We start from the raw sequence: 23,617 nt of genomic DNA on the forward strand, positions 1-23,617 counted from the left end.
CCAAGCGCGGACACTCTCAGTAAACTCTTGGCAACTGACAATAACCAAGGTTTGCTGCTCTCTGAGCTGTGGTTATTGTATAAATTAAAAGTGTTGATATCGCTAATGCACTCTCTTTGGCAACATCTTCTATAAAGCGAATTGTGACCCATCCTCTCTCGTTAACTCAGAATTGTCCAAATGCACAGTTAGGCTGCGACAAAACTCTGTTGAGGATGTGTCCCCAAAGGTAGCCATTGTTTATTTTGTTAGATTTGGGGAAACCATGGCATCTAACAATGATCCTCAGGAAGAAAGGTGCTGTGATCTATTAGTGATGTCTGCACGGAAACCAGAATGAGGGATGGTGTTCTGTGTGTCAAGCATTTGCCATCCCAGGACCAGAGGAGTTCAATGATGCCTGGATTCAGGATTAAGCAGCAGTGTAGCCCAGCAGTTCACAGCATAGATTCTAGCAGCAGACTGCTGGATTCAGGTGCCTGCCCTGGATGTGTGACCTCGGGCAAGTCTCATACCTTCTCTTTGTTGCAGTAATCTCTGCTAAAAATGGAGACAGTAATAGTACCAATTTTATTGGGATGTTATGAGGATTAAATGAAATGATCTGAGAAGTTCTGGTAATAGTGCCTAGCACTGAGTAAGTGCTACACTGTGTCAGCTATAAGCAAGATGGTGATGAAATAAAAAGGTTAGAAGTCAGTGATAATAAAGAAAAGCACGGCCATGTCTCTAACAACGCAAATTAAAACGGTAGGTTTCAGAACGGCATGCAGGTATACATTAGACCCATATGTATACATTATATCCACATGTATATACAATATCCAAATGTGTCTAAAGGCCTGGAAAGACCCAGGGATTAATTAATTAGAGCAGGGTGGGAATTTGGAGTTAATTTACAATGAGCATGTATCATTTCCCTGAGGCAATAAAGCTATTAAAAAATCCAAACCAACAAGCAAACCCACAAAGCATCACATCTCTTCTTTGAAGGAAAGAGGCCAGAGTCTGGATCACATTATAAATGAAGTCTCCACCTGACATTTGAGCCCTAAGCGTGATCATGCCTGGGAAGAAACATGGTACGTCCAGGGTTAAGGTGCGCCTGGCCATTAACCCAACAGACTCTGCCTCTTGTTTCCAGTTTTAGTCGCATGATGTGAGAACCTACTGACAAAATCTCTAAAATCGTGTGTTTTCTAAAGTGCAGACACCCTGCTGGCCACCTGACCCAGCAGCTTGGGCTCAGAAGTAAGCCATCTTCAGGAGATAAGAGTAGGTTTAGAGGTTTCCTGAATACAAGAGTAATTAACAAGTCTTTGAATTAATCAATCCTTCCCAGGCCTTGGGCTCCTCAAGGCTGCGCAGAAGGAATGGAAGATAAATGGGTTTTGAAGGTGTTTTGTTTTTTCTTTTTTAAAGAAAAAAACATCTCGTCATGTACAGAAATCGAAGAAGCAATTGTTTTTTAAAATAGAAAGCTGGGGCTTCCCTGGTGGCGCAGTGGTTAAGAATCCGCCTGCCAATGCAGGGGACACGGGTTCGAGCCCTGGTCCGGGAAGATCCCACATGCCGCGGGGCAGCTAAGCCCGTGAGCCACAACTATTGAGCCTGTGCTCTAGAGCCCGCGAGCCACAACTACTGAGACAGCGTGCCGCAATTACTGAAGCCCGGGCGCCTAGAGCCCGTGCTCTGCAACGAGAGAAGCCACCACAGTGAGAAGCCGGTTGAAATCAAACTGGGGATGGAAAGAAGAGTGTCCTCTTCAAACACAACCCCATCACAATACTGTCTGGTATTATCTGTGATTGTTTCATGTGTGTAAACCCAGTTTCTGAGCATAAACAGGAGGTGCTCAATACACGCTTGCTGAGTGAGTGTAGAGACCACTTGAAGGCATGCTTCCTGGATCTCCCTCAGTGCCCTCCAAGCGCGGACACTCTCAGTAAACTCTTGGCAACTGACAATAACCAAGGTTTGCTGCTCTCTGAGCTGTGGTTATTGTATAAATTAAAAGTGTTGATATCGCTAATGCACTCTCTTTGGCAACATCTTCTATAAAGCGAATTGTGACCCATCCTCTCTCGTTAACTCAGAATTGTCCAAATGCACAGTTAGGCTGCGACAAAACTCTGTTGAGGATGTGTCCCCAAAGGTAGCCATTGTTTATTTTGTTAGATTTGGGGAAACCATGGCATCTAACAATGATCCTCAGGAAGAAAGGTGCTGTGATCTATTAGTGATGTCTGCACGGAAACCAGAATGAGGGATGGTGTTCTGTGTGTCAAGCATTTGCCATCCCAGGACCAGAGGAGTTCAATGATGCCTGGATTCAGGATTAAGCAGCAGTGTAGCCCAGCAGTTCACAGCATAGATTCTAGCAGCAGACTGCTGGATTCAGGTGCCTGCCCTGGATGTGTGACCTCGGGCAAGTCTCATACCTTCTCTTTGTTGCAGTAATCTCTGCTAAAAATGGAGACAGTAATAGTACCAATTTTATTGGGATGTTATGAGGATTAAATGAAATGATCTGAGAAGTTCTGGTAATAGTGCCTAGCACTGAGTAAGTGCTACACTGTGTCAGCTATAAGCAAGATGGTGATGAAATAAAAAGGTTAGAAGTCAGTGATAATAAAGAAAAGCACGGCCATGTCTCTAACAACGCAAATTAAAACGGTAGGTTTCAGAACGGCATGTAGGTATACATTAGACCCATATGTATACATTATATCCACATGTATATACAATATCCAAATGTGTCTAAAGGCCTGGAAAGACCCAGGGATTAATTAATTAGAGCAGGGTGGGAATTTGGAGTTAATTTACAATGAGCATGTATCATTTCCCTGAGGCAATAAAGCTATTAAAAAATCCAAACCAACAAGCAAACCCACAAAGCATCACATCTCTTCTTTGAAGGAAAGAGGCCAGAGTCTGGATCACATTATAAATGAAGTCTCCACCTGACATTTGAGCCCTAAGCGTGATCATGCCTGGGAAGAAACATGGTACGTCCGGGGTTAAGGTGCGCCTGGCCATTAACCCAACAGACTCTGCCTCTTGTTTCCAGTTTTAGTCTCATGATGTGAGAACCTACTGACAAAATCTCTAAAATCGTGTGTTTTCTAAAGTGCAGACACCCTGCTGGCCACCTGACCCAGCAGCTTGGGCTCAGAAGTAAGCCATCTTCAGGAGATAAGAGTAGGTTTAGAGGTTTCCTGAATACAAGAGTAATTAACAAGTCTTTGAATTAATCAATCCTTCCCAGGCCTTGGGCTCCTCAAGGCTGCGCAGAAGGAATGGAAGATAAATGGGTTTTGAAGGTGTTTTGTTTTTTCTTTTTTAAAGAAAAAAACATCTCGTCATGTACAGAAATCGAAGAAGCAATTGTTTTTTAAAATAGAAAGCTGGGGCTTCCCTGGTGGCGCAGTGGTTAAGAATCCGCCTGCCAATGCAGGGGACACGGGTTCGAGCCCTGGTCCGGGAAGATCCCACATGCCGCGGGGCAGCTAAGCCCGTGAGCCACAACTATTGAGCCTGTGCTCTAGAGCCCGCGAGCCACAACTACTGAGACAGCGTGTCACAACTACTGAAGCCCGTGTGCCTAGAGCCCGTGCTCCGCAACAAGAGAAACCACCCAGCTATAAGCAAGATGGTGATGAAATAAAAAGGTTAGAAGTCAGTGATAATAAAGAAAAGCACGGCCATGTCTCTAACAACGCAAATTAAAACGGTAGGTTTCAGAACGGCATGTAGGTATACATTAGACCCATATGTATACATTATATCCACATGTATATACAATATCCAAATGTGTCTAAAGGCCTGGAAAGACCCAGGGATTAATTAATTAGAGCAGGGTGGGAATTTGGAGTTAATTTACAATGAGCATGTATCATTTCCCTGAGGCAATAAAGCTATTAAAAAATCCAAACCAACAAGCAAACCCACAAAGCATCACATCTCTTCTTTGAAGGAAAGAGGCCAGAGTCTGGATCACATTATAAATGAAGTCTCCACCTGACATTTGAGCCCTAAGCGTGATCATGCCTGGGAAGAAACATGGTACGTCCGGGGTTAAGGTGCGCCTGGCCATTAACCCAACAGACTCTGCCTCTTGTTTCCAGTTTTAGTCTCATGATGTGAGAACCTACTGACAAAATCTCTAAAATCGTGTGTTTTCTAAAGTGCAGACACCCTGCTGGCCACCTGACCCAGCAGCTTGGGCTCAGAAGTAAGCCATCTTCAGGAGATAAGAGTAGGTTTAGAGGTTTCCTGAATACAAGAGTAATTAACAAGTCTTTGAATTAATCAATCCTTCCCAGGCCTTGGGCTCCTCAAGGCTGCGCAGAAGGAATGGAAGATAAATGGGTTTTGAAGGTGTTTTGTTTTTTCTTTTTTAAAGAAAAAAACATCTCGTCATGTACAGAAATCGAAGAAGCAATTGTTTTTTAAAATAGAAAGCTGGGGCTTCCCTGGTGGCGCAGTGGTTAAGAATCCGCCTGCCAATGCAGGGGACACGGGTTCGAGCCCTGGTCCGGGAAGATCCCACGTGCCGCGGGGCAGCTAAGCCCGTGAGCCACAACTATTGAGCCTGTGCTCTAGAGCCCGCGAGCCACAACTACTGAGACAGCGTGTCACAACTACTGAAGCCCGTGTGCCTAGAGCCCGTGCTCCGCAACAAGAGAAACCACCGCGATGGGAAGCCCGCGCACCGCAACGAAGAGCCACGACGAGGAAAAAGCCCGTGTGCAGCAACGAAGACCCAACGCAGCCAAAAATAAATAAAATATTTAAAAACTAAAATAAAATAGAAAGCTACTGAGCATCCCAGATTATGAGTTTGAAAAGAAGAAAATGCCCAGTGAAGAGCTTTTCCAGGTACACGGCGTTGCTTTGGCTGAGGCCTCAGTGTTCACATCTGGAATATGAAGCACCTAGAACTTTGTTCCTCCTTTGAATGCAGGTAAACAACTGGCCTAAAAGATGGGCTGGGATATTCAGCCTCTGGTGCTGGAAATGCAGAAGTTGTGACTGCTCTTCTTTAACAATACCCTGAACTGGGAACCAGGCAGAGAAGCAGTCTGTGGCTACAGCCCACGGGTACTGTCTTGAGATTGTTCCGTGCATTTTCTAGGATCTCATTTCTAAAAAGCTTTTATTATGAAATTGTGACATACTCACACAAAGTTGAAAAAGTAGTACAGAGAGGTCCTCTGTATTCATAATAAGGCTTCTGCCATCTTCATAGCCATAATACAGTATCGAAACCAGGAAATTGATATTGGTGCAACGTTGCAGATTTCGCAAGTTTTTACACACACTCTTTCTTTTCTTTTTTTGGTGGTGGGTATGTTGGTGTTCTGTGACATTTTATCATACTTATGGTCCCTGAGGACTGGCCAAAGCTCTCAGGGCAGAAAATGGAGAAGCCAGGGCTGTCTGTTAGCCTTCAACATGAAGAGGGGCTGGTGGCCTCTGTGGGAAGGCACAGGCCTTGAGCACCAAGGCAGAAGGGCCTTTCCCAGAAAATCCAACTTCAGGGGAAATACTCCCCCTTCCCCACCAGAAACTGTAGGGACCCCTCCCCTGCATCCTGTTCCCCTCCACTAACTGCGGCACAGCCTGAAGATCCAGGCTGCACCAGGAGTAGCTGCCTCTTCTGATCAGTCTGTTACTTCCCCTTGTGACTAATTCCTTGATTCAAGTCAGCCTCCTTGTGCCAAGCCGAAGCCCTCTCCTGGAGGAGGAGTAAGAGTGGCTTAAGAGCACTTTCTCCATCGAGGGTGTTCTCAGGCAACTGGCCTAGTGGAAACATTCAGTGGCTATATCTGATGAGACGTTTTTAAAAGAAATCTTAGCATGTCTGCCCATGTTTAGGATGGTGCCGGATAAGAACTTATGAAAGGAATTGGAATTTCCACTTAGAACATCAAATAGGTTTCAGCTCATTAACTAATTGCAGTTGATTGTTAGTGGCTGCCTGTAGCACTGTGTTGAGAAGGATTCTGAGGCTCAGACTAGTCTCAGTGGATAGGAATGCTGGGATCAGTAACGTCTGCCATGGGGAGTGATGTCTCGTGGGTGTGGGCCATGTTTATTTATCATCTTTGATAGAGTCCTTTAATAGCAGGAAACTGAGGCTTAGAGATTAGAGTGACTTGCCTGTGGCCAAACAGAAAATTGGAGACAGAGCAGAGAAGAGAACATGTATCTTTTGACTAATTAGTGTTCTTTTACCTACACAGTTCAGGAGACCATTCTGATGCAAAGCTTTCTCCTCAGAAGGTATGGCTCACTCAACTGAGGTTGGATATCATCCTTTGAGCTAAGGATAAACATCTGCCTGTCCCAGGGCCCTGGAGGCAGCCTCAGCAATCCTGGGCGTGACAACATGCCTTAAGCTTATTGAGCAGTTACTTGCACCAGGTCTGTGACAAGAGCTTTACATGCACTGGCTCCATTAGTCTACCCAAAGACCTTTGAAACATAAACTCATATGAGCCCCATTTTACAGAAGAAGAGGTTGAGGCTGAGAGACACCAACCTCAACAAAATTAACATAAGTTAACAGATAGGGAACAGTCATTCTATGCCAGCCACTTACAGGTGACTTACAGGCAACCCCCCACTGAATCCTCCCAACAACCAAACGAGGTGGACGAATTATTATCCCCATTTTACAGATGAGGTAACTGAGGCCCAAAGAGATTAAAGAAAAAAGAAGTTAACAACTCCCCTCACCAACTTCCCCCCCACCAAAAAAAAAAAAGAGATCAACTTGCCCAAAGTCACAAAGCCAAGTAAGTTGCTGGACCCAGGTCTGTGGACTCCCAACCATATGACATGACAATATTTTCTGCTTTTCCCAGAGGGGGGCTCCTTCCTGAGCTGAGTTCTTCCCACATTCCTGTAAGCTGAAAACTGTCAGAAGGATGAGAAAAGTGTTTTGTTTTTTTTTTGTTATTGCCCGTGTATCCTTGAGGGCTCATTTATATTCATTTCTTAAAAGATGATTTTCTGGGAGAAAACCCAGTGGATTCTGAAGAAACCTGCTTTTCTTGGTTAAAAAGAACTGGGTGGAACCTGATACACTGTGTCCAAGTCACAGGCAAGAGGGCCTAGAGGAAGGGCCGGTCTCCAAGCCAGCACTGGATGACTGAAAGCTGAGCTCAAGGCACCTCCCTGGTCATCTCACCATCATTTTGTTCAAGGGGGGAAAGAACAAAAGTTGAAATTTCAGAAAATCAGGAACACGATCAAGCTGAAAACCTTGAGAACAGCGCTCAGACCAAAGGAGTTGTTACTGGGGCAAATATCAACCTAATACCACCTCATGTCCATTAGGAAGGCTGTTACCCAAAAGATGGAAAATAGCAAGTACTGGTGAGATTGGGGAGAAACTAGAAGAACCCTTGGGCACTGCCGTGGAAAACAGTTTGGCCGTTCCTCGAAAAGTTAAACCTAAAATGATCATATGACCCAGCAATGCCACTTCTTGGTATATCACATCATCACATTGTTCACTTGAAATATATACAATGATATTTGTCAGTTAGTCCTCAATAAAGTAAATTTTGAAAAAGAAGGGAACTATATTCAATATCCCGTGATAAACCATAATGGAAAAGAATATGAAAAAGAATGTGTATATATATTTATATATATGTGTGTGTGTGTGTGTGTGTGTATAACTGAATCACTTTGCTGTACAGCAGTGATACAACACTGCAAATCAACTATACTGCAATTAAAAAAAAAGAGAAAATCACCTATTTTTATTGACCTTAAAAATGGCGATTGTAATAGAGACACAGATGTAGAGAACAAATGTATGGATACCAAGGGGGGAAACGGGAGGGCTAGGAGGAACTGGGAGATGGGGATTGACACATATACACTATTGATATTATGTATAAAATAGGCAGCTGATGGGAACATACTGTATAGCACAGGGAACTCTACCTAATGCACTGTGGTGACCTAAATGGGAGCGAAGTCCAAAAGGGAGGGGGTATCTGTACGTGTATGGCTGATTCATTTTGTTGTACAGTGGAGACCAGCACAACATTGTAAAACAACCATACCCCGATAAAAATTAATAAAATAAATAAATTAATTTAATAAAATGGTGACTGTGTCATGAATTAGTCACAAAATACCTGCACTCACACCTGCACACAGGCCCACCAGGGACTCCGGGGGGGATTCTGAACTTTGACAGTCTAGTCTGGGGTGTGTGCAAACGGCGTTTCAAAACCGAGTCAGTCCATGACAAATCATACTGCGCAACTAAGACAAGATTCTTCCTTCAGAGCCAAGCCCGGTTATATTTCATTTCTGCTGGATTATGGCTCCATGAGGGCAGAGACCGCTGATGTCCCCAGGGAAGCCCAGAGCAGGGTCTTAAGGATGGACCGGTGGCAAATGAAAACGGTCCACCTCCAATGCAAAGGCCAGCTGTGCCAGATGAGAGCGGTGGCGACAGAAGCCCAGAAGACAGGGTCTGAGACCGCATTTGTCTTAATGAAGCTCCAGCGGATGAGCCGTTGGTCTCATTATCAGTGGTGACGCCTCTGGTGATGGCTAGGACCCCTCCTCCACTCCTTTGCTGCATTTAACCACTGTTTTCCCCCATCCAACCTAAGGACGTTACAGAAATGAACCCTTGCCAAGTTTCTGACCCCGAGAAACAGTGGAGCCCTGCGCGGAGTGCTGTGCGATCCCAAGCAGTCACTCAACGGTGAGATGAAAAAAGCCTCCTTTCGGTTTTATTATGACCTTAGTGACTGTTAATTAGAGTGTTGTTGCAGCAGCAAACACCTGCCCCCATTCTCACAGTGCTAATTTCTCTTGGCTTTGCTGCCAGCAGAGAAAAAAAAAAAAAAGCCCCACTATTGTTCTGGCGGATTCTTTATTTACCTTATTGTACTATCATTCCTATCTATTTTGAGCTGCTTATCATCTCAGAACAGTTGTGGAGAAGCACTTCTGTTAAAGGAAGAAATGTGGTTTTCTTCTTTCATGATAGAAGCCCATTTGACTGCCGGGCTAGTCCTGGCGCTAGGCGCCCGGGTCCGCAGGGCGCTGGCGGGTTCTGTCTGTTCTTTTGGCCAAAGCTTTTGGTTAGGACATGAGGCAATTCTATTGCCTCATCAAGACCTCCTTTCATCTGCGTCATCTCCTGAGGCTTGAACGATGTGATTAGTCTGTGATAATGTAACACTGCCCACGGGTGGCCAGGAACCCAGCTCTGGGCCAGACCGCTGGACCGCTGCCGCTCCACTGGTGCTAGAAGTCAGGACTGTGGTTACCCTGGGGACAGGTAAGTGACTGGGAGGGGCTGCTCAATTTACGAGGGTCTGGCCACTGGGAAAAACCCTCTGGCTGTTAATTTGTGAACTAACCACTCTGGGCCTTGGTCTCCTTATCTGTAAAATGGGGCCAACAGTTCCTTGTGTGATTAAGACTACCTAAGATGGGACTTCCCTGGTGGTGCTGTGGTTAAGACTCCACCTGCCAATGCAGGAGACACGGGTTTGATCCCTGGTCCGGGAAGATCCCACACGCCGTGGAGCAACTAAGCCTGCGCGCCACAGCTACTGAGCCTGTGCTCTAGAGCCCGCGGGCCACAACTACTGAGCCCACATGCTGCAACTACAAGACCCCACGCTCCACAACTACTGAAGCCCACGCGCCTAGAGCCAGCGCTCCACAACAAGAGAAGCCACTGCGACGAGAAGCCCGCGCGCTGCAACGAAGAGTAGCCCCCGCTCGCCGCAACTAGAGAAAGCCCGCGCGCAGCAACGAAGACCCAATGCAGCCATAAAAAAATAAATAAATAAATAAATCTGCCCCATAAACTACATGACAGCCTCTCCATTAAGCAGGTCCCCGGGATTCGCTCCAATAAGACAACATTGCTCCTGCGTTGGGGCCCAGGCCCTGGGGGAGGTGCCCAGGGCGTCTTACTTGCTTCTCGCCAGAACTCTGCACAGTGACCAGGAGAGGTATTTGGGTGTCCAGCTTCATTTGCCACTCGGTCCGGTACTAGCACCTTGACTTTGCTTCAGGGAGCTACCCTAAGCCCATGCTTAGTCCCTGTATTTGGGTTAAAATTGGCCCCGCCCTTGGTCCCCGGGGCCGGCACCCGACCCAGGCCGGCAATCAGCGTGTTCCAGCATCTCAGCCATAAGGGACCTGGGATCACCCCCAGGACTCTTGGAGCTACTGGGAAAGTAGCTCTCTCTTCCCACCACGGATGCTGAAATGGTTTAAGAAAGCCAGGAGCAGCAAAGGGTAGAGAGAACCCCAGAGGACATGAAACGAAAGCAGCATGAAGGACAGCAGGATGGAGCGCTGAGGAGAGAGCCAGCTGACACTAGTGACAGCTTACGAGTCCTGCGGTCTGGGAACGAAGTAAGGTTTTGTTCTGTTTTGTTTTGGTTAAGCAAGCTCAGAAAGTATTTGGGCTGCGAGCAAAGGCCTCACTCTCCCCACTGCGATGACCTATTACTACCTGTGAGCGCACCTCTTGGTGGAGATTATTTAGGTCCGTCTGGCCCTGACCCCGGCTCCTTCCTCTATAGCCACAGTCTCCTGTGACTCCCCGCCCGGAGAAGCACAGCTCTGGCCCACCCACAGGGCAGCTCAGCTTGCTCCTCCTCCTCCTCCTCCCACATTTCAAAACCACCAAAGCGAAGACCTCAGAGGCTGCACACCTCACACGTGCATTCGCTGCGTGCGTGCAGGGGCATCTGTTTGACCAGACTCAGGGCTGGGTGCTCTGTGCAATTACAAAGAGGGGAACCTCTGTCTCGGAGCCATGCGTGCTTTTACGATCCGGGCAGGCAGGCAGGACACACGCTGAACACCAGTGACTCCCAGGGTAGACGCTGGCTCTTTGCCGTCTCTGCATCCCTGGTTCCTGGCCCCATGGCTGCCGCAGGAGGGGCTCAGCAGATGGTTTTTGAACTGTGCTCAATGGCTGAGATAAAAAGGGACAGGGCAATTCAAAAGCAAGAGAGTTCACTTCTCACGGGAGGGGGTGATCCAAAGAGGTGTCATTTGAGCTGACACTTCCTGGGGGCTTCATTAGGGAGAGCAAAGCAAGGGAGAGAAGGTACAGGGAGAGAAATCTCAAGGCTTATGCTTCCAGAATTTGAACAAAGGGAAACGAAATTGGTTACTGGCTGGTGGATGCATCGGCTCATTGTTTTTATCATTCATTTGTTCCTTCACCCGTTCAACCATGCATGCTTGAATGAACTAGTTAATTCAACAAATGCTCATCCAGGCCCCTGAGTAATCCCTGGTACATGAGAGCTGCTCAGTAAATGAATGAGCTTCTCTTCTGTAACTGCTATGGCGTTCAGCAGTGGGAACACACTAATGCATAAAATGGGCAAGAACCTGGTCCTCGCCATCCCAGAGCCTGTAATCTCGCAGCTCGTTCACAAACATTTATTCAACATCTTCAGTGTGTCAGGCACTGTTCTAGACGCTGGGGACGAGCAGTGAATAGGACAGACAAGGTCCCTGCCTTCATGGAACTGACACTTCAGTGGCGGGAAGGAACCCTGCTAATGGGTTTGTCCTTCTGTTTATCCTGCTCTGAAAGTTGGGGAGAACTGCTGCCTGAATTGGGTTCTTTCCAAGTGTGAGGAATCTGCTCGGGGATGATTCTGTTTTTCTACATAGTTATCTCACAGCCTCAAGAAGGTAGCATGTCTTCCTACAAGGAAAATCCTAAAAGTACCCGCCAAAACCCCAAAACACACACACAGTAGAGAGGCAACACTGAGTTAGTTAACAGAAAGGGACTATTTGGTGGGTTCTGGCTCAAAGAGCAGATTTAAATGTATTTCAGGGCTCCTCATCAGTTGCTCATAAAACATGCCACTAGGGCTTCCCTGGTGGCGCAGTGGTTGCGCGTCCGCCTGCCGATGCAGGGGAACCGGGTTCGCGCCCCGGTCTGGGAGGATCCCACGTGCCGCGGAGCGGCTGGGCCCGTGAGCCATGGCCGCTGGGCCTGCGTGTCCGGAGCCTGTGCTCCGCAACGGGAGAGGCCACAGCAGAGGGAGGCCCGCATACCACAAAAACAAACAAACAAACAAAAAAAACATGCCACCCAACTGAAGTTTATCCAGGTTTACTTTTGTTTCATTTGCCTTGAAAGAGTTTTTGTCTCAAAGGGCCATTCTGGAAAGCTGACTCTGGGTGAGGAACCAGAAGCTATTGGCCAGGAAGCAGTGCCCCTCTGCTTCCTCTTCATGGAAGTTCAGCGAGTAGTTCAGTATCTTTTAAGAGAAAACAAAACCCCGCAGGTTCAGAAATAGCAAAACCCTAAAAAAACTACCCTGTCCCTTTTACCACGTAGATTGTTATTGTCTCAATTCTCTAAAACCATGGGAGATTCTGCTGGACATTCTCCTCCACCAGACCCAAGAGAAGGTTCCAGAATCATTAGAATCCTACAAGGCAGCAACCCAAGAAAACGTTGTAGGTCTCTGGGTCCCCAAATGCCCATGGGATTTGCCTGGCCTGAGGTAACCGTGATGACCTGTGCTGCCAGCCAACCCCTCCTCCAGCATCCTTTCCTCTGACATTTATTGAGCAGTTATGTGCTTCAGGCACTGTCCTGAGTACTAGGGAGGTGAAGGTGATCAAGATAGGCTCTCCATCCTGAAGTAGCTCACAGAGCGGGAAAGGCCATCCATCCATCCATCCATCCACCCGTCATCGACCCACACATCCATCCATCCATCCATTGATTCAAAAATCAAGCACCAATTAACTATGGGCTCTGGACACAGTAGGGGCAGATAAACCACCAGTTCCAGCAACTTGGGACAAGTGCTCAGCCAGCACACGGGAGCCCATAGGAACATAAAGAAGGAAGTGAGGGGCAAGATTCTGCTCCAGCTCCTTGGGAGTACGCACCCCTCAGAGAAGACTTCCCTAACACTAATCATCATCCACAGAGCCCTCCCTCCCTCACCTCCAGGTCTGCGAACGGAGGGCAGGACCACCAGGCAATGACAAAACTGAACTCCCCAATGCTCCGTTAGTCCTAGATTTAGTAACTGGAACCCCCAGAGTCCAGTAAAGGTGGACTCTTTCACTCTTCTGGGGGCTGGAAGGAAGGTGAGCTAAGGGAATTGCAGGCAAAGGAAGGAGAAAGAGCGAAGAACAGCCTGGTGTGTGGCTCCGAATGACAGCACATAAAATCCAAGGTGGGGGGACTGGCAGCCAAGGTGGGAAGGTCTTCAGGGCCCAGACCAAGCTATCGAGGGGTTTAAAGATGTAGAGTGATGTGATCGGGTTCATATTTTTTCAGGTAGAGGGTAGGATGGAATCGGGTTGGGGGAGACTTTTGGCGAGGAGACAGTCGGTGGCACTAATCTAGAGAAGAGAAGCACGCCTCTGCAGCTGTGGAGAGAAGGCAAGGATGAAGAGGAACTGGAGGCAAGTCGGTGAAGGAGTCTGCATGGCTCTGGATGAGAGGGGGCCCGTCGACCCCCCTCCCTCTCCCAGCAATTCTCTGTGTGTCAGCTTGGAGGCCTCTGGCCTAGCAATCCGGTCTGTGTGCCTAGGGTTGCAGCTCTCTGCACAGCGCAGCATCTTTGCTGCTCTTACCTACCATCCCACTGGTTAGTCCCCGGAGCTGCAAGCATTTCTGAAGGCATAGCTTCCTGGGGAGGCACCAATTTGGGGGCTGCTGGGTATTCACCATAGCTCCGGCGTGCCCAGCTTGGTTCTGACCAACAAAAACCCAGCCTTGCAGGGCAGATGGTCTCCTGCTTACTGCAGGTGTGTTTAGGTGCCTCCTCCAGGAAAAGGCTGGTTTCTTTCCCCATTCTCACTGCACAGCAAACTGCCCAATAAAACAGCATCTCACCTCCCCCTCCCTCGACCAAAAGGGCTCAGGGTCACACTGCATCCAGCAGGACTCTACAGGCTCACTTGGAACCATAAGCCCCCGTCTGCTTGTAAAAGCCCCACAGCAGATGTAAGCCTTCCAAAAGAGTGCACAGGAATCCCTCCAGGGGTCTGTACACGTTCTGAGGCTAAGCTGGGGACACTGTAGCTTTTCTGCTCCTTTGAATACACTATGCCTTTTGCTCAGCTCAGCTGGTTTGCTCCTTAATCCATTTAACCTCTTGATTTGAACTTCCAACAATAGCGAAAAAAGAGGGAACTGAGATGTGAAGATGGTCCAACATCTGGAAGGTCTTTGGAGCCTCCTAAAATGAGAAAACTACATCTTCTACTTTGTGAGTCACGTCTGAGGGTTCCCCCACCCATCCAAAGGGGAGGGAACACTCTGGCTTATAGAAGAGTTTTGGGAACTCAAGAGCTTTGAAGGGGTGGTCACTTATCACAGGAACATGAGAATGTTCTTCCAGAGAATGAAAATCCACCAGAGAACGCTCCCTCTCTCTCACATTCACTTCTGACATCAGCACCCAAAAAGGTTAAGCTAGAGGAGTTGGCAGTGGAGGACAGCCTTTCAAATATTTTCTCATTTTGCACAATCCTGGACTTCGAATTTGGCTCAACAGTTGAAACTATTTCTTATTCAGATCTACATTTCTGGCACAGCATAGAGTGAAAAGAACATTGCTCTTAAAGCTAGATAAGCCTAGTTTTGAACCCAGATTCTGCCCTCTACTTGCTGTGTGACCTTTGGCAACTTGCTTAACCTCTCTGGGGCTTGATTTCCTTCTCTGCAAAATGTGGATCATAATCTCCCCTTCACAAGGATGTTTTCGTAAATGAAATTTGGTCCATAAACCTCTTTGGGGGGAAGAATAAGATCTCATATAGAAAGCACACAGTTCCTCGGGCTTCAGTAAATGCTCTAGACGTCACCTGTCCCACATTCGTTCTCTTCCTCTAAAGCTCATTAGATGCACATAAAAGTCTAACTAGACTCCATCAACTGCAGTGGTCACGAAGCCAGGGAGAAGCCTCTTTGCCTCTCTGAGTGAATGGCTACAGGTTTATGATTTATTTGTTGATTAATTGGATGCTTGGAGACAATTCCACTTCAATTACCTTACTGGCATGACAAGATAGACGAGGGCTGCCAACGTCAATATATTAAGACTGAGTGTGCTGGGGCAGCAGCCAGGGTTCACGGCAGCGCTGTGTCACCTGTGCCATGGCCCACAGGTGGCTTTTGTATGGTTGCTTCCTTCCCTCTGTTCTTGGGGAGAGAAGGTTCCTGCACCCCACGGGCAAGTGAGGCTGAAACTGAGGGGGTGCCTTTGGGATACCCATCCCATCCAAGTCTCAGCCAAGGTTCTCTAACAGAGGCCCACTGGGGCCAGCTGAAGTGAAAGCGGTCATTTATCACACCGAGCTGGGTACATTTTGTGGGGCCCAAGGGAGAGAAGGCTATAGCTCCTGCAACTTGAGCACCGGGAACCAGAAATCATGCTGGAACCAAGGATGCTGGGCAGAATTGGAAGATGGCCCCGAGAGTCCCCTCCCTGGCGTGCACACCCTGTATAATCCACTCCCCTTGAACGTGTGCACGTGATGGGACTTCACTCCCATGATTAGGGTACAGTCAGTTGACTTTGAGGTCATTGAAAGGGAGAGCATCCAGGTGGGCCTCACCTGATCAGGTGAGCCCTTAAAAGGGCCTGGGCCCTTCCTAAGTGCCTGGAAGCCTGAGAGGGCCCAGAGAGGGGGCCACATGGCAAGGAACTGCAGGCAGCATCTAGGAGCTGAGAGCAGCCCCCAGCAAACAGCCATCAAAAGAACAGGGGCTCAATCCTACAACTGCAAAGAACAGAATTCTGCCAGTAACTACATGAGCCTGAAGGAGGACCTGGAGTTCCAGAAAGGCACGCACCCCAGTGAATCCCTGGTTTCAGTCTTAGGAGACCTGGAGCAGAGAACCCAGTTCAGCCGTGCCCATATACTTCTGACCCTCAGAAGCTGTGAGATTATAAATGTCTGTCTTTTAAGCCACGAAGTTGGTGGCAGTTTCTTATGCAGCAGCAGATAACAAACCCCCAAGGCTTTCCCAATGCAGCTGCTCTCCCAACCCTTCTCCCCTCAGAGCACGCTGGCGTCTGTGTCTGCTTGTCCTGCACATCTGCTTCTTTGTTCTGTTCCTATAGACCAGATCTCTTTAGTTCTTTCTGAGCTCTGCAGATGAGGCACACCCCACATCCCCCAGAAGGATTCACCCATTTGAAAGATATCTGCTGAGTGGCAACTCTGTATCAAGGCTTATTCTCCATTCCCGCCACAAGCCCTCTTTGAAACCCAGTTCCAAAATCCGAGAGAGAGTTGGCCTGGCCCAGCTTGAGTCATTCGATGGCCAGGGTAGCAGGGTCATACCGAGCCAGGTGTGGCTGCTGTGGCCTTTCCTGTGGATGGGGCAGCAGCTCTGAAAGGACGGGGTCATCGTCAGGGAGGTCATCGCGGGGTAGGTGTGGTGGTTAATAACCCCCAAAGGGCAAGGATCAGCAAACGTTTTCTGTAAAGGGCTAGACAGTAAATATTTTTGGCTTTGAGGACCACATGGTGTTTGTCTAATTACTCAGCTCTGCTGTTATAGAGTGAAGGCTGCCTTAGACAATATGTAAACAAATGAGCATGGCTGTGTGTCAATAAAACTTTATTTACAAAAACAGGCAGTGGGCCATAGTTTATTGACCTCTATCCAAGAGTTACAGTAAAAGTGAAGTCCTTCTTTCCAAAGCCCCTGGTTTCTAAGGACAGGAGACAGAAAGTTAGAGGTAGAGGTGGCTACTTCGTAAAGCCCTGGACCACTTCGTTCCTACTCCTGCTGTAGCAAATCACCATAAACTTAGTGGCTTAAAACAACACCATCTTATTGTTCTTTTTTTTTTTTTTTAATAAATTTAGTTTATTTTTTATTTGTTTTTGGCTGCATTGGGTCTTCATTGCTGCGCACTGACTTTCTCTAGTTGCGGCGAGCAGGGGCTACTCTTCATTGCGGTGCGCGGGCTTCTCATTGTGGTGGCTTCTCTTGTTCTGGAGCACGGGCTCTAGGTGCGTGGGCTTCAGTAGTTGTGGCACGTGGGCTCGGTAGTTGTGGTCCGCGGGCTCTAGAGCGCAGGCTCAGTAGTTTTGGCGCACGGGCTTAGTTGCTCCGCGGCATGTGGGATCTTCCCGGACCAGGGATTGAACCCCTGTCCCCTGCACTGGCAGGCGGATTCTTATCCACTGCGCCACCAGGGAAGTCCCCATCTTATTGTTCTGTAGGTCAGATGTCCGGATGGTATTTTTTATGAGCTAAACTCAAGGTGTCAGCAAAGCTGTGATCCTTCTGGGGGTTCTAGGGGAAGAATCTGTTTCCTTGCTTTTTCCAACTTCCGGAGGCTGCCTGCATTCCTTGGCTTGTGGGCCCCTTACTCCATCTTCAAAGCATATGACTCCAACCTCTGCTTCTCCTCTCTGACACTGACTCTCCTGCCTCCCCCTTGAAAGGCCTCTTGTGACTACATCAGGCCCACCTGTATAATCCAGGATAATCTTCCCATCTCAAGATCCTAATCACCTCTGCAAAGTCCATTTTACCACGTAAGGTAACATATTCAAAGGTTCCAGGAATTAGGACTTGGACATCTTTGGGGGGCCATTATTCTGTCTACCACACCAGTGGGCCACCTGGAGTGTTACAGCTACCTGCTAAGTGTTCTCCTTTTTTCTACCTTTGCTTCCCTACAGTCTGTTCTCAATTTAGCAGCCAGACAGAGCCTTTTATAATCGAATGAAATCACATCACCCCTCTGCTTGACCCTCTAAGGATTTCTTACCTCCCTCAGAGTCCAAGTCCTTACAGTGGCCTCTAAACAGGTAAACAGATAATAACTTTTATTGTTCAGACTGGGAACTTTTGAGAGTAAAGTGGGGGCCCATTAATCTGGTATTTTGAGCTTAAGCTGGGACTGTCTTGGGCAAACGGGACGTGCCATCACCCTGCCGCGCTCCCCACTCTTTCCGTGACCACGTGCCCTACCACGTTCGCCCCTCACTCCTCCACCGCTGACCTCCTTCCATCTTGAGGTGCCCTGAGGTCTCAGGGTCTCCATGCTTTACCCCAGACATCCATACAGCCGCCCCGCCACCTCCTTCAAGTCTCTGCTTAAATGTAACCTCCGCTCTGAGGCTGTCCCAGAACCTCCCAATTTAAAGTTGCAACGTTTGCTCCCGTCACCCTCCCTGCCTGCCAGGTTCCCTCTCCATAGCACTTGCCACCGTCTCGCCTACTCTCAAATGTGTTCAATGCACTCATGTCCTCACTTATCTTCCGGGTTTTTGAGCTCTTCCGTAGGAACATCAGCAATTGGAAGTCAAAGATTTTGTTCTGCCTTGTTCACTACATCCTCAGCACTTAGAACAGATGCTGGCACACGGTTGGTGTGGAAGAGATATTTGTGGAGTGAATGAATGAATGACATGGAGCTACCGCCATGTCTCCTCCAATTCTGCAGCCTAAATCTGTTCTGGAAAATGTATTTCAGACCAAGGGAGTGAAGATATCGCTCCTCTTCCTTGACCAGCCTGAGCTGAACACCAGAGTCAGCACCAAAACCATGTGGGGAGCTTGTTAAAAATACACGCCCCTGAGCCCCACCCCAGCCCCAATAGGACAGGGGCCCGGGAACACACACGCGCGCACACACACACACACACACACACACACACACACACACACACGTTTTTTCTTTGGCTGTGCCGCATGGCTTACAGGATCTTAGTTCCCTGACCAGGGATCAAACCCGTGCCCCCTGCAATGGAAACACAGTCTTAACCACTGGACCGCCAGGGAAGTCCCAAGGAATCTATATCTTTAATTTTTAACAAGTACCTCCCCTGTCCCAGTTTTAGGCACATGGAAGTTTGAGAATACTGACTTAACAGGAAGCACATACCCTCCACCCTATTCCTTCTCTCCTGAGCCTGTGGACAATTTCCCATTGTAGCCTGGCCTCATCTATCTTTCGGAAGTAAGGCAGCCAACAACGGCTGCCTGTAAATGAGCAGGTGGGCATGGGATATCAGCTGGCCCATCCCGTCTCCAGATGGCATTTCCGCCGGATATTCCACAGCTTTTATTCTCTGGAGGAGACTCATTTACCTGCAGCGGCTCCACATTCCCCCCACCCCCCAGGGCTTTTCTTCTTCTAAGGTCGCAGGCTCAAGCTCAAGGCTTACAAATCACAAAGTGCCTGGGACAGTAAGTGGTTATTTCACAGCGAGCCCCGTTTACAACGTATGAAACCAGAAGCGAGAGAAGAAGCTTGTCCTTAAAATCGTTGGTGTTTCTCCTTTTTGGTGCAGGAGCGGCTATTACCCCGTGTGTTGCTTTGGAGACCCGGAACAGGTGGTGGGGATAATGGAACACGTCTGATAAGTAGCTCGCGCGTCTCGCGTTGCTTCTCCCTGCAGCAGCCGACTGAGGTTTGGGTGTTTGGATCTCAATCTGCGGGACTGCCATGCGGAAGTGGGTCATTAGGTGTGCTGGGCTTTGCCGTGTTATCTCGGAGCCCGGCTGTTTGGAAAGCTGTAATACCCGGGCCTTGTGGACACTGGGTGGTCTTGGGGTTCAGCCCAAGCACCCAAGGTGGGTGAAAAGCAGGGTGGGGCTGAGTGGAAGAAGAAAATCCTACTCCTCTCCTGTGGTCCCTTCAAAAATAAGTGCCTCTCTGCAAACAACAGCATGACCTGTTCCACATCGTAAAAGCCGAGATGTACGTCTTCACACCTACCACTGTTTTTGAGGTTTCAGGCCTCAGGAACTTTATGACCTACGTGGAGATTGGGGAACCCAACTGAACTGCAGGGAGTCGTGGCTAGAAAAGGGAGAAGGAGTTAGTGGTGCATCTAACCTCAGACAGGGAGATGCTCTGGACGCACAGCCAGGTCAAGTTGCCCGGAAGGAGGGCAGGCGTGCCCTAGAAGCCTCACATCACACACAACAAGAGCTACCACTGGCGGGTACGCATCAGGCCTGTCCTCAGCACCTGCCATGCCCCATCGCATGTACTGCAATGAGATAAGCCTTTGCTATTCAAAGTGTGGTCTCTGGACCAGCCGTCTCAGCATCACCTGGGAGTCCATTAGAAATGCAGCATCTCAGGCTCCTCCCCAGACCAGCTGAGCCCTAATCTGTGGCTTAACAAGATCCCTGAGTGGTTCTGGTGCACCTAACAGAAGCACTGAGTTAGGTGCTATTTTATCCTCATTCTAGAGGCTAGGAAGCTGAGGGACGCCCAGGGGATTAGTAAGGGGTGAGCTTTTGATTTGAGCTCACATATTCTGACCATGATTCTAAAGTTCTCCCCCTAGAGAAGGGAATGCTTGAGTTGAGGCTCCAAAGGGCAAGTGTTCAGAGGAAGCGCGTTCTGGGCAGGGAGAATGGCTGAGCCAAAGCAGGAGCTGCATGCGACCCTCCACGTGCAGGGGACAGAAAGCATTCTGGACCAGCAGGGCTTGGGCTGCAAAGTGAGCCAGGACAAGTTTCCATCTGGAGAGGCCCGCAGGGGCCAGACCCCCAGAGAGGTCGTTAAACACAGCTCCGATGTCTCAGGCTACTATTTCCCCTGAGATTCCCCCCTCCCCCGCCTCGAACATCAAACAGGCCCTGGGAGAACATGGGACCCCCTCCCCAACCCTTGGAGAAGTGTTCCTTGTGCTGAACCTTCCAGAATGCCTGTGCACTCCTGCAGGAAGGGCCATTTGGACATCTCACAAGGAGTACCTAGCCGACTTAGAAGGCTGCTTTTCTGCGGTCGTTAAAGCAACGGTGGATAAGGTGCTGCAGAGGCGGCTGGAATATTTGCAAATCAACCTGGCATAGGGGTAGAGTGGGAAAGACCTCTGTCTCCATTTCACCGAGTTCAAACTCAGGGTTGTGTATTTGAAACAAACACCACTTTCTCCGCATCAGCTAAGCTTCTCTGGGACATGTCTTGTCTTGCTTTCATCTTAACTCTGAAGCCGGGCTGCCAGGAACATGCATCAGCCATTCCGCAGTCACTCCAACTGCTTAGTTACCCACACCCAGTGCAGCGGGGTGGAAAGTCCCTTGGACGGAAAGTCTGGGGCTGAAATCAGAGCTAATGGCTTTGTGGCAACGGATCTCGAGAAACACTCTTAAGGGCAAGTGTTAAACACTCAGCCGCTCACTCGACTGTGTGAGAAAGTGGTTTTTCAAGTCTGAACCCCCCGTGGGGCTGTTTGGAGCCACATGTTGGAAGAGAGGGCTGCAGCTCTTTCCCCAAATCTCGTGTACTCTTCCACACGCTCACTGAACATGGGGTAAGGAAAGAAGGTATGCTTCCATTTCTCTGCTCATTCAGAAAATATTCACCACGAAAATTAATTTCAAAGGACACTGGGAAGCCACTGGATGTGCCTTAGGGCAGAGTTGCCAAATTTTCTGTTCCTGCCACTCTTAGAGTCTTGGTAATTTTTTCATGGCACCCGTAGGCCAAAAGAGATCCCTAAAAGTTTTGTTTATCTGGTAGTTAGAACCAGAAACTTAATAAGTATTTATTAAGTTCTAACAACTTAATGGTCAGATGAAAAAAATAATACATATACCTTGAAGACAAAAACAATAGTTTTATATTGTTTTTAAATAATCACAAGTACTCACCAATGGAACATGTGGGCCTGTTGGGCAGTGCACAACCCCTCCAACCGTGAACTCAGACTGGACTCCACCAGTCAGTTCCCGGTCCACACTGATTTTGTGGGTATCTGCTTTTGATCAAAGTAACTGCCCAAACCCCTGCTTCACAAAGAGATGATGTCATCAAAAGGAATGTAGCAGAATCTGTCAACAGTGACGACCTTGAGCTCGCAGCTCACTCAGTGTCCGACAGATGTCGCTATGTTTTCTTTGAAAATTGGAAATATCCCACAGCACCTCAGAGACTTCACTTCGGCACCCCCAGGTTGCCTCGGTGCACTGTTTGGGAACCATGACCTGCCAAAGTCTGCCACTTAATAAGTACTTACCACGTGTTTTGTATAGACAATTTCACTGAATGCTCATAACCACCCCCGAGGTAAGTACTATTGCCATCCCCTTTTACAGATGACGAAACTGATATTCAGCAAGATTAAAGCACTTGCCCAAGATCACCAGGCAAAGCTGGGACTCACCTTCAAGCCCAAGAGGAGCCAGAGCCCAAGCTCTTCACCTCCCCCCACCCCAGCACAGCCCAAGGATGTGGCTTCAAGTCCAGGCTCTGTTATTCACCGGCTGTGTATCTCTTTGCAAGTTTCTCAACCTCTCTGGTCCTTGAGTCCATAACTGCTGTTTGTACATCTCAGGCAGCTATTTTGCAAGTGGATGGTTGGATATATGGAGAAGGCTCAGCACTAACCCAGAAGCGAAACCTCCTAGGAAGAGAAAGGGAAAGCAGGAGCAGCTGACGAGGAGGGGAGAGGAAAGACCTGCCAAGGGCTGACTCTGGAGCAAGACTTTCAGGCCCATGAAGACGTCACACGACTTGGGACTGGGCACCTTCAGCCTGCTGCTTAGCCAAGCTGCCTCGGGCATCCTGACCATCGGCCTGCAGCTGACAATGCCAAGGATGATGTGTTGTTTTAAATAATCAAGTTGAAAATGGATAGGAAAATGAGTGCTGCTTGATTAGGACTTTTAGTCATAATTGCTCAAAAATAATAATAAAAACCCACCGGCCTATTTAATTACGAGGCAGCTTCTTTTCTTTTCATTAGGCATTTCCATTTGCTCTGGATGGTATTGTAAAGTGTTTATCAGTGCTAATGACGCAGTCCTCCAGAGCCCTATTTTGCCAACAGGGCTGTAAGTGAAGTTGCTTAGAAATGAATTTCCTGTGCAACAGTACATCACAAAGGAAAGCGAACAGAACAATAGCCAGGGCCTTCTCCCCAGCTAATGGGATGTCACTTGCTGGGCTCTTCGGATGCGCCAGGCCTGAGCATACGGGTTCCCTGCTGTCCCCCCACTGGCATCAGAGCGCCCACGCACATGTGGAAGAGGCCGCCATCTCGGAGGGAATGAAGATGAAATCGGAGACACCCGAGTCCCAGGCCCAGCTCTGCCCCTTATTATCAACTCAGGAGGGAACGTTCTCCCCCAGGTCTGAGAAAGCATCAGTCCCTCTGGGCCCTACTTCTCAGGAAGAGATGTGGGCAACTGCATGGGAATATCTAAGGACCTCACCTCCCGGATGCTTTTTTCTATAAGGATAAAATTTTGCAGGAGCTGGTCATGAGAGGTAGTGTGACGTAGCAGTCAAGAGCGTGTACTTGGCTTCTGACTGCCCGGGCTGGGGTCCTAGTTCTGCCCTTTTCTAGCTAGTAATCTAAGGCAGATCACAGGAAACTCTCTCTGCCTCTGTTTCCCCACTGGGAAAATGGGTTTTATAAGAGTACATGTCCGGGCTTCCCTGGTGGCGCGGTGGTTGAGAGTCCGCCTGCAGATGCAGGGGACGCGGGTTCGTGCCCCGGTCCGGGAGGATCCCACATGCCACGGAGCTGCTGGGCCCGTGAGCCATGGCCGCTGAGCCTGTACGTCCGGAGCCTGTGCTCCGCAACGGGAGAGGCCACAACAGTGAGAGGCCCG

At 48.6% G+C, this 23,617-nt stretch overlaps 1 protein-coding gene across 1 annotated transcript in view; it reads right to left on the bottom strand.

Moving 5' to 3' along the window:
• KAZN (kazrin, periplakin interacting protein) overlaps window positions 1-23,617 on the bottom strand; it is a 1,042,391-nt gene that overhangs the window by 169,616 nt on the left and 849,158 nt on the right. Inside the window, 1 exon segment of the mRNA XM_028487818.2 lies at window positions 10,211-10,248. Within this exon segment, the coding sequence (XP_028343619.1) occupies window positions 10,211-10,248 (38 nt within the window).

This window comes from Physeter macrocephalus, chromosome 3, assembly GCF_002837175.3.
Source record: "Physeter macrocephalus isolate SW-GA chromosome 3, ASM283717v5, whole genome shotgun sequence".
NCBI lineage: Eukaryota > Metazoa > Chordata > Mammalia > Artiodactyla > Physeteridae > Physeter > Physeter macrocephalus.